Source organism: Onthophagus taurus, chromosome 10 (genome assembly GCF_036711975.1).
Source record: "Onthophagus taurus isolate NC chromosome 10, IU_Otau_3.0, whole genome shotgun sequence".
In the NCBI taxonomy this organism is placed as follows: Eukaryota; Metazoa; Arthropoda; class Insecta; order Coleoptera; family Scarabaeidae; genus Onthophagus; species Onthophagus taurus.
Window position 1 is genome coordinate 14,589,183 of NC_091975.1, and position 10,819 is coordinate 14,600,001.

At 34.7% G+C, this 10,819-nt stretch overlaps 1 protein-coding gene across 1 annotated transcript; it reads left to right on the forward strand.

The window, feature by feature from the left end:
- Positions 1–5,814: 5,814 nt before the first annotated feature.
- Positions 5,815–6,639, forward strand: LOC139431535 (uncharacterized). The gene has a single exon (XM_071199415.1). The coding sequence runs from the start codon at positions 5,815–5,817 to the stop codon at positions 6,637–6,639; it is 825 nt and encodes a 274-aa protein (XP_071055516.1).
- The last annotated feature ends 4,180 nt before the right edge of the window (positions 6,640–10,819 follow it).

Here is a 10,819-nt window from a genome sequence, read left to right on the forward strand (position 1 = left end):
AAAAATGCTTTTTATCATTTAAATTCTAAAACTCATGACGTCAATAATATAAATCCGTTAACATATGTTAATTCAAAATTTATGTATATTGAAATTTCGTCAAAATTACTATTTAGAGAGTTACATGTTCAAGCAGTATATCGAAGATGTTTAATAAAGAGAGAGGTATTGAGAAATAGATTGTTGATGGCACCTTTAAATACAAATGCTATTGCCAGTATTTTCAAGACTTCTCTGGGGTATATGGGAAGGGTTCTAGGGGAAGTTTTATACATCATTAAATGTGAACCAAAAATCGCAGAAGTGCGAAGGGTTGATAAATGCTATAATGAATTGCCGATACTGGTTAATAACAATGAGTCATTATTTATGGCTCCTATCACACATGTAGTGCAAGAGCATGCCGAAGAGATAATGTGCTCTCCGGTAGCTCCTTCACTATTTTATATAGAGAACCGATGGGTAGGATTTGGTCTATATCCTACAGTGTATAGTTCTCCAGTTTGTTTAGAAATTAACGATGAAAATAATATAAAATTTAGTCCTATTCGAAATTTGGGAAGTGGAGGATTGTATACTCAAAATGAAATTGATAAGATTCAACATAATTTTCTGTTTGGATCCGAGGGTGATGCAATTACCTCATTTTTAGTCAATCGGGTTGCAGGTAGAACTGATGATTCAAACCAGTACGACACAACAAAATTATTTAGTTCAAAAGAAATTAAACGAATCGCTAAGTCGACACTAAGTTATGCTTGGGTTGGTTTACCGATATTGGGATTATTATGTCAGGATTTATGGGAATATACATAGCATTTATCATCCTAAAATATATAGGTGTCCCGTTAAGGGTACGGAGCGGCTGTATCTCAACAACGGTAAGGCCTAGAGGTTTGGGAAAAAAATCCTTATAAGCAAAGTGGGTAAGAGAAATAGCTGGAAATTATTTTGAAGTTCGTAATTTGACCGCTAGGGGGCATTACTGCCATAGAGACACATAAAATTCCCGCTATCTCAGAAAGTTAGACGATGAGCTATAACTTTGACAACATCATTTAATAGCTCGGATAATACCGCATCGCTTTTGTTTTGCAATATTTCCCATATCTGTCATAATAAGGGAGGGGGAGGCCAACGCGTTTTCAAATGTTTACTTTTTAGTATCTTCTGAACCATTCAACCAATTTGAATATTTTTGGTCTCGTTTGAAAGAGCATTTTATGCTCTTTTAAAAGATATTTTCAGTAAGACCGTTTGGTTTAAAACAAATAAGCTAGAGGGCGTTATCTGCAGCGATGACCTATTTTTGTGATTTTTGAAAAAAAGTTAAATGGAACGGTACTATTTACTTCACAGATCCTTAGTCACCATAAAATTTGCTAAATATTAGTGAAAACCGCATCTCGATATCGCCATCCGTTCTCGAATTATAGAAGAAAATGTTAAAAATTCGGGTTTCTTCAATCAGATCTAATCACCTTATCGAGAAAACAAAGCACATAGCCATGGTAACTATGGTAACTAGTTGAAAACATTGCGCTTTGACAACTGTCAAAACTTAATTCAAATAATTATTGTCGGTTACATTTATTTTGTTTTACAATCATGTCTTTTACTAACGTAGAAGCGTATGATATGTTACGTATTTATTTTCAATGTTTGGAAAATGCTGTAATTGCATCGCGCGAATATGCAATGCAGTTTCCATAAAGAAGACATTTTTCTCGAGACGTGTTTTCAAGATTGGCTAGGCGATTACGGGAAACTGGTAATGTGCAACCTATTCAGGCACCTATAAGAACTCGCAAAACATGCATCGAGGAAAATATTATTAATGTTTTGGCCTACGTACAATTCGACCCCACATTGAGCACGAGAAAAATTTCCAACGACCTGGGAATCCCGAAACCAACTGTGCATAAGATTCTTCAAGAGAATAATATGCATCCCTACTATATTATTTTACATCAGGCCTTAAGAGAAGCCGATTATGATAACAGACTTAAATATTGTCATTGGCTGTTAAGTATGATTCGTGAAAATGAAAATTTTTCATCAGAAATACTATGGACAGATGAAGCATCTTTCAATAGCGCAGGTGGTGTAAATTTGCATAACATGCATTATTGGTCGGAGCAAAATCCACATTGGATGCGGCAGATAGAGCATCAAAATCGCTGGAGTTTGAATGTATGGTGCGGAATTGTGGAAGGAAAACTTATAGGCCCACATTTTTTTGACGCAACACTTAACGGAGAACGATTTTTGGAATTTTTGAACGTTTTCCTTCCACCCCTTTTAGAAAACGGCTCCTTGGAAACAAGAAGGAACATGTGGTTTCAGCTTGATGGTTGTCCGGCGCACTATGACCGAAACGTACGTCAGCATTTAGATGAACAGCATCCAAATCGTGTTATTGGAAGGGGCAGTCTATCTCCTTGGCCGGCGCGTTCCCCGGATCTAACTTGTTTGGATTTTTATCTATGGGGTAGATTAAAAGACCTAGTTTTTCAAGAAGAACCAACAACCAAGGAAAATATGATGGAGAGAATACGAAGTGCCATTAGAAACTTGTCCAGGGCTGAAATTCAAGCAGCAGTTTTTTCCACCGAAACTAGAACAAATAAATGCATCGAGAATGATGGAAAACATTTTGAACATTTATGAGCTATCTTTAGCTAAAAGTTGAGTAATTCTAAGTGTTTTTGTTTATTTTGTTTTATTGTTATAGTTGATGTTTCGTTGGTCCGTTGACCTTTAAACACGCTTCAAAAATGGTTTTCAACCAGTCCTAACCCTGGATAAAGTGTGAAGGAAGGCTCTACGTAATAAATTTTTATGCTCTGTTATTTGTTTGTTAAGATAATGTGATCAGATTGAGGTATACGAATTTTTAATATTTTCTTCTATAATTCGAGAACGGATGGCGATATCGAGGTGCGGTTTTCACTAATATTTAGCAAATTTTATGGTGACTAAGGATCTGTGAAGTAAATAGTACCGTTCCATTTAACTTTTTTTCAAAAATCACAAAAATAGGTGATCGCTGCAGATAACGCCCTCTAGCTTATTTGTTTTAAACCAAACGGTCTTACTGAAAATATCTTTTAAAAGAGCATAAAATGCTCTTTCAAACGAGACCAAATATAATCAAATTGGTTGAATGGTTCAGGAGATACTAAAAAGTAAACATTTGAAAACGCGTTGGCCCCCCCCTCCCTTATTATGACAGATATGAGAAATATTGCAAAACAAAAGCGATGCGGTATTATCCAAGCTATTAAATGATGTTGTCAAAGTTATAGCTCATCGTCTAACTTTCTGAGATAGCGGAAATTTTATGTTTCTCTATGGCAGTTACGCCCCCTAGCGGTCAAATTACGAATTTCAAAATAATTTCCAGCTAATTCTCTTGCCCACTTTGCCTATAAGGATTTTTTTCCCAAACCTCTACCCCTTACCGTTGTTGAGATACAGCCGCTCCTTACCCTTAACGGGACACCCTGTATTTGTTCAATAATTTTAAATGGTTTTGTTTTATACCAGGCTCTGGGATGCGGATTTTCGATTATTGACAGTTTTTGGACGACTTTAACTTCATGGTTTTTACATCGAAGTTATAATCACAAAGTATCGGATCCAGAGAACCAGGAAGATACTGCACGAGTACAAGATGGTCATTCTGTTCAACCTACAGCACCCTTGAGCAGTAAAGTGATGTATCCGGAAATTCATATTGTACAAGAGACGCCATGAATTTTCGATTAAATATGTCGTTACGAGTTTGTAACACAAAGACACTCTTATTGTCTGTAATTAGGTTAAGAAGTTATTGTTATGAAAAAGGAAAAAAAAATAATAATTCATTAAGAGAAAGTTAAGAAAGTTTGATACTCATCACCATGTGGAGGTAATAAGTTTTGAATAGTTTTTTTTTTGAGTTGTTAAAATTTTTTTTAAATTTATGAACGAAAAGTTTTGATTTAAACAAAGCTTTGCATATTGAATAACGCAATATATCTTATCAAAATAATTCTCCGAAAAAGAAAAAAAAATGCTGGGAAATGAAAAGGAAACGCCTTCCTTTCCTTGGAATGGATTAAGTGAAGAACAACTACGAAGGATGAAGCTGTTAGCTATCGGGCATGTCGTATGGAAATCGATACAATCTAGCAAGTAAAGACAGAAAAAGAAAAAATTACCACAAAACTTCGAAAGAAAGAAAAAATACATATATATTAAGAAGTAAAGAAAAGAAAAAAAAAACAATATATATGTATATGTTATGAAGAAAAGCGAAAATTAAGTTACAACTGTAGTTGACACAGCCAGTTAACACTAATAGTAACGATGATGCTCTACAATGAAGAAAAAAAAAAAAAAATCTTGAATAGATATATTGCTTGGGTAAAAACGTAAACGAGTATTGATAACGTGTTGATGACCATGTTGATGAGTATTTAAAGCATTAGTTTTATAAACATATATGTATGTACTTTATAAGAAAAAAAATATTTCAATTTCTTTTTCTAATAGAGTTAAGTTTATTTTGATGTTTAATTATGTATTGGATTTTTGATAAAATTGTTGATTGACACTTGGATGATACAAAATATTTCTGTTTTTTTGTAAATAAGTTGTTGGTAATGCGTAACCAACATCTTAATTAAAGGGGGGAGTAATGTAACAAGTCAGAAAAGATATCTATATTTAATTCGGGGAAGTGCAGAAATATTTTGGGAGTGGGGACAACGGATGAGGGACTCGCGAAAAGAGGAGAGAAAGAAGAAGTTAGAGAGTGTGTTCGAGAGTTAGAGTAGAGACATGGGTAAAGTGTGGGAGTGAAAAGTGGAAAAAGACTAAAAAAAATTAAAAGAGAAAAATAAGAGAAGAAAGCAGAAGAAAAAGGTGTCAATCAACCCAAAAACCGTTATGTGAGTACGATATAGAAGTATTTACTGTTTTTTTTTTTTATTTGATTTGTGTTTAAAAGAAATTAAATTAAAGTATCTCATTAATTAATTCAAAGTTTTTATTGATCTTTTGTATTTTGTTTATTGACATCCGCCGCTTGATCCTTTCCCCCTTGTCTTTTGACACACTTAACCACGTTACGAGGCTCCTATAAAGAGTGGACTGGAGGAGAATACCCTTCTCCGAGAATATACTCGGGGGCCTCTTACCACCTCACGCTCGGGGGTGGTAACAATTCATTTAATGTTATGTCAAAAACTTAACGTCACATCGATTTAACCTCATATATTGAACAAATGTACTACTATAAATTTGCATTTAAACATGAAATGAAATGATAAAACAATTAAATGTTGATTATTTTGTGTTTATAATTTGTTCATAACAATAAATTAACAGTTAATAGTATCAAATTCTTTGATTGTCGTAGCTGGACGTAAAAGTCTTTTCCGTCCTGGACGTAAAAGCTTTTACGTCCTGTTGACAAAAAACTATCGTTTTGACGGTCGCTAAGTACTACGCAAAAGTCAGCTTTTAATAGCAGTTTTCGAAAAACAATATTTATGGTTCCCAAAAATGAGGAAAAGAGTCAGAAATTATATACGAGCCTGTGTAGAATGTGCATATAGGAAAATATCTGGAGGTAAGAAGGAAGGAGAATTGCATAATATAGAGAGACAACCAATACCTTTCCATACAGTTAATATCGACCATTTAGGACCGCTTCCTAAGAGTACGAAGGGTAACACACATCTTCTGGTATATATAGACAACTTTACCAAATATCTAATAGTAAGAGCAGTGAAGAATACAAAAAGTGAACCAGTCGTGAGGATTATGGAAGAAATACATAATACTTTTGGACCACCAACTAGACTTGTATCTGACAGAGGCACGGCGTTCACCTCAAAGAAATTTACGGAATATTGTAAAATGAATCAAATCATACATATTCAAAATACAACTGCGACACCACGTGCAAATGGACAGGTGGAACGTTACAACAGAACACTAATGACAGCAATATTTACAAGAAGTGAGAATGAGGATGGACGAGATTGGGATAAACGACTGTGTGAAATCCAATTCGCTGTAAATTCCTTACCAAATAGTGTCACGAAGAAAACACCTCATGAATTATTATTCGCTTACAGGCCTAGAAATGCTTTACAAAATCATTTGTTATTGGCGCTAACAGAAGATGAAGCTGTGAGTGAGAAAGAGATAACAGAAATAAGAACAGACGCACTACATGTGATTAGAAAACGACACAAAGATCAAAAGGAAAGATTTGACAAACTACGCATAAAACTAAGAAAATATCAAGAAGGAGACTTGGTGTTAGTAAAATGTGAAGCAACAGCTACTGGCGAATCTAGAAAACTGGCATTACGTTACAAAGGACCTTACGTTATCCATAAAGTTTTACCAAACGATAGATACGAGTTGAAAGATATACCTGGAGCACCAAGAAGTCAAAAACCTTATCATTCTGTTTTTGCATCCGACCGTATGAAACCATGGTGTGTCATAACAGATCTGGACGGAGAAGAAGATGAGTCGACAGACAGCGAAGAAGAAATGAATTCGGAAGATGGAGAAGTCAGGGCCGAGGACGACCCAAATGGTAGCAAGGCCGAATGTGAAGATCGATACCGCTAAGAGAGAGAGAGAGAGAGAGATGAAGAACAGAGAGAGTAGGGAGTGGGAAGGACGGTTAAGGGCATTAGTTTAGTAAGAGAGTCAGAGTTGAGTTAAAGAGCGGAATGTGTGAGGCGTTGGAAGTTATTTCGTTTGTTATAAATTGATGACTTGTAGTTTACTGAGAATATTGTTAATAAAGTGATATCTAACACAAATATTGGTTTATTAGTTTTTCTCATAAAAATTAAACAAAATGCGGAATTTCGCCGGAAAAACCAACGTATCTTCGTCGACTACCTGTCGAAATGCAATCGGCCAGTTAAATGGTGGACGGTAGGTTAACGGTAGGTATACGCTCGAGCTAAGACGGATTTAAAATTGATAGTTCCCTTACTTATTTTTGAAGTATATTAAATTTATCAATCATATTTTATCAAAAAAAAATATTTAAAGTGAAAAAAATCAAAGTCAATATAAGAAATGAAATTTTTTATTAAAGATTTTGCCGTATTGGTTGAAAAATTGGCTTAGTGTTGTTATTGAATAATAAAAGAATTTTTTATTTATTAAGAACAAACATTTTTGTAGTGTTTCCTCTCTCACACGGCTTAACATGTGATGATCAATATTTTGGCAGACGTCAATAATTTTTTGTTTTAAATCCTCAATACTGTCCAGCGAAATTTTATATACCTTGGATTTTAAATAAACACCATAAAAAGAAATCTAAAGGTGTCAGATCTGGTGATCTTGCTGGCCATTCAATCGGCCCACGTCGACCGATCCACCGTCCATTAAAATTTGTATCAAGATAATTTCGTACCATTGCCGCATAAGGTGGAGGAGCCATTTCAAAATCGTCAGGATTCTAGTATACAATTTGCAAAAGACTTGGATTAATATCTTCTTCTAATAATCCTAAATGCAATTCCGGTCTAATTTTCGGTTAGGAATATTGGTCCCACGATGTGATTTCCCAATATGCCTGTCCAAACATTTATTTTCTTGGGAAATTGAGTGTTAACTTCACGATATTCATGTGGATTAAAATCACTCTAGTAACGTACATTTTGCCGATGCAATTTTCCATCCAAAAAGAAAGTACATTCATCACCGAAACAAATCTAAAAATATATCCCCGCCGTTGTTGGACCCACATCACACGTTGATGCGATAGCAGCAGACGACATCATGCACGCATTAAATACTTCTGTTAACATCTGCACTTGTGTGTCTTCAGAAATCGAACGACGACCAGTTCTTTTACAGTCTTCGACGGTTCCAGTTTCCAAAAACTTATTTACAAGTTCTCTTAAAAATTTTCGGCTAATTGGATGTTCAGGAAATCGTTCATTAAATTGTCGCTCTGTTTCATGTACATTTCTGTCAGCACGAGCGAATATTAAAATTCCTCCGATTTTGTGCTCTAAACTCCTTCTAGCCATTTTGATCTCGCCTTTCTTTGGTTATACTTGGTCGGGTAGAATTCCAAGATAGAAATGAAGGACAATCTTTGCATGCTGCCTTAAATACAAAATTTCAAGGTACCTACAAACTTTAAAATTGTTGTTATGACAATTTTTTCTTAGAAGTTTTTAGAAGAACTTTCTTTTTATCCTTCTTCTTGCATTGATTGTTTCATAACAACATTCTAAAAGAATTGCCGATTTTAACCCTGCTTAACCCGAGCGTAGACCGACCTTTAATTGACCGTCCACCATTTATCTGGCCCATTGTATCTCGACAGGTAGTCAACGAAGGTACGTTGGTTTTTCCTGCGAAATTTCGCATTTTGTTTAATATTTATGTAAAAAACTAATAAACCGATATTTGATTGTGAGGTATCGTTGGATTCGTATTGTTTTATTCTTTCGGAAGATACCATAATATACTGGGTGTTCCATTTAAAAAAACAAAGTTGATCCGTTTTCCGGAAAAACTAAAAGTGATAGCAAAATTTTCCATAAGAAAATGTTTGTGCTGATAAAATATAGAAACTGACGTTTTTTTGCTCATATTGATATCTCAATCTGTTCAGAAGTTAAACAGGGGGGGGGGGGTTACTTTACGCTAGCACTGTATACATATATGGTCTAAATATTGTAAGTTCGCCGGTCGAGGTGGGGAAGTCATCTGACGTTTTTCTCGTTCGATAGGAAGTAACCATTTTTATTTCGCTGCCACCTTACAACTTAATAATAACCGAAGATTACTCTAGTTTTAAAAACAAAAACACTAAACAGAACAGTTGGGACAAACTATTGCTGACCCGGGAGAGCATTCCTAAGCTAAGCTACCTGCAGGCTGAACAGAAAATCAATATTTTCAAAAAATCATAACAACTGAATTTTTAACAAGTTCAACGATTTACGCATTAATTTGTAGCTAACAGATTACAGTTTAAGAGAGATAAAAACCTTTATACATAAACAATAAAATCAATATTTTTAAAAAATTATACCAACTGAATCTTTATATAAATTGTTGATTTGAATAAATCATACGGGAATTGTCATGCTAAAAATCCATTAAACTAAATCAATTTGTATGATTAAATTTTTAATGTTGTTTTTACCGTTAAGTTAAGAATATTTTCCATTCAATTCCATTCCAGTCGGATTGTGTTCGAAATGCAGGCAACACCCGGTTTTTACCTTTTAGAACAACATTTTCGGAAACGTCAATTTTGGCCCGCACTGAATGGATTTCGAGGACTCGCACCAACAATTCTAATTATTTTTAATACATCGTGGGCAATTTATCCATTTATAACAGAAATTATTAGTAAGTATTTTTCTTTTAAGACTACGGAATAGAATTAAACATCATCATTTCAGATTATAAAACGAATTTTGCAAAATGTTTATTTCACATGGAATTTATTGTTATGAGTTCGGTAGTTGTAATTAGTAACATTCTATTATTTCGAAATCGGTATCGTTTACTTGAAATGATTGATATTTTGAGCAATTTTAAGAAATTCAATATCCCGGAGAGAACTAAATTTGTCGATAACATATTAAAATATTTACTAAAATCAACAAATTATTTGGCATTTCTTTTGCCGTTTCTTTTTGGTTTCTTTATTATGTTTGATAATAATTGCGCGACTTTAGGAAGTGTTAAGCATTGTTTTCTATTTGATTATTATGTCCCATTTAATTTGAAACATTGGAATATAACATTAATGATGTTATTTGAAGAATATGTATGGGGCGTTATAATAAATATCATGCTTTCTGGAATAACTTTGTATTGGTATTCCGTGGAATTATTGATTTTGCGTCTAAAAAACCTAAACGAGATTATTGCTAATACAAATTTGGCTAAACCTAAGAAGAGAAATGTCGAAAAATTGCGATTAATTATCGTGTATCAACAACAATTATTCAGGTTCGTATATAAGCATTTTATTGTTTTTTAATATTTACAATTTCCCCTGCTACTATACATTCTACTATATACGGGGTGATTTAAATAAAAAGGTAGGTACTAGAAGCCAAATTGAAAATATTTTCTTAATAATGTTTTGACCACAACTTAATAATCACAAAGATATAGAACGTCAAACACAACTTTGTTCACAATAAACAAAAAATAACAATAACTATCTCAATAACTGTCTCGAACCATACGCAAAGTCTACTCTGTTCACCGTGGCCGATTCTTAACTAACTAACTCTAACGTCTCTCTCTCTCTCTTTTTGGATTTCGTCATCGACGCTCCCCATCGACGTCATCGGGTCCCAGGAAGCTCACAGCTCAGCCTCTCCTGATCCTGTGACGTCCTCGTCCACATCTTAATTAATTAAGAGTTCACAACCATTCTCATCCATGGTTTCCCCTCTCCTAAGATCTGCCCTCGGTCCAACTCCTCCTCCCTCGACTCACTGCACCCATTCAACATATGTTCCAACGTTTCCCTGCGCACATTTCTCCCTGCATAGCCTACACCACCTCTCCTCATCGGCCACCCAGTATCTGTTAGCTCTCTCCTCGTTTCCACAACGGAACTTCTTCCCATCCTCATCTCCTTCCAATAACAAGTATCTAGTCAGCCCCTCCGTAATTATGTCCCTGTACCTTTCGTTATACCTTCTCTCTTTTATTTGTGTCCTTCTTTCCTGTCTCTGCACATCTCGGTCCCTATCTCTCAACTCCCTCCACATCTCCCTATAATCTTCCTCGCTGCCAGATT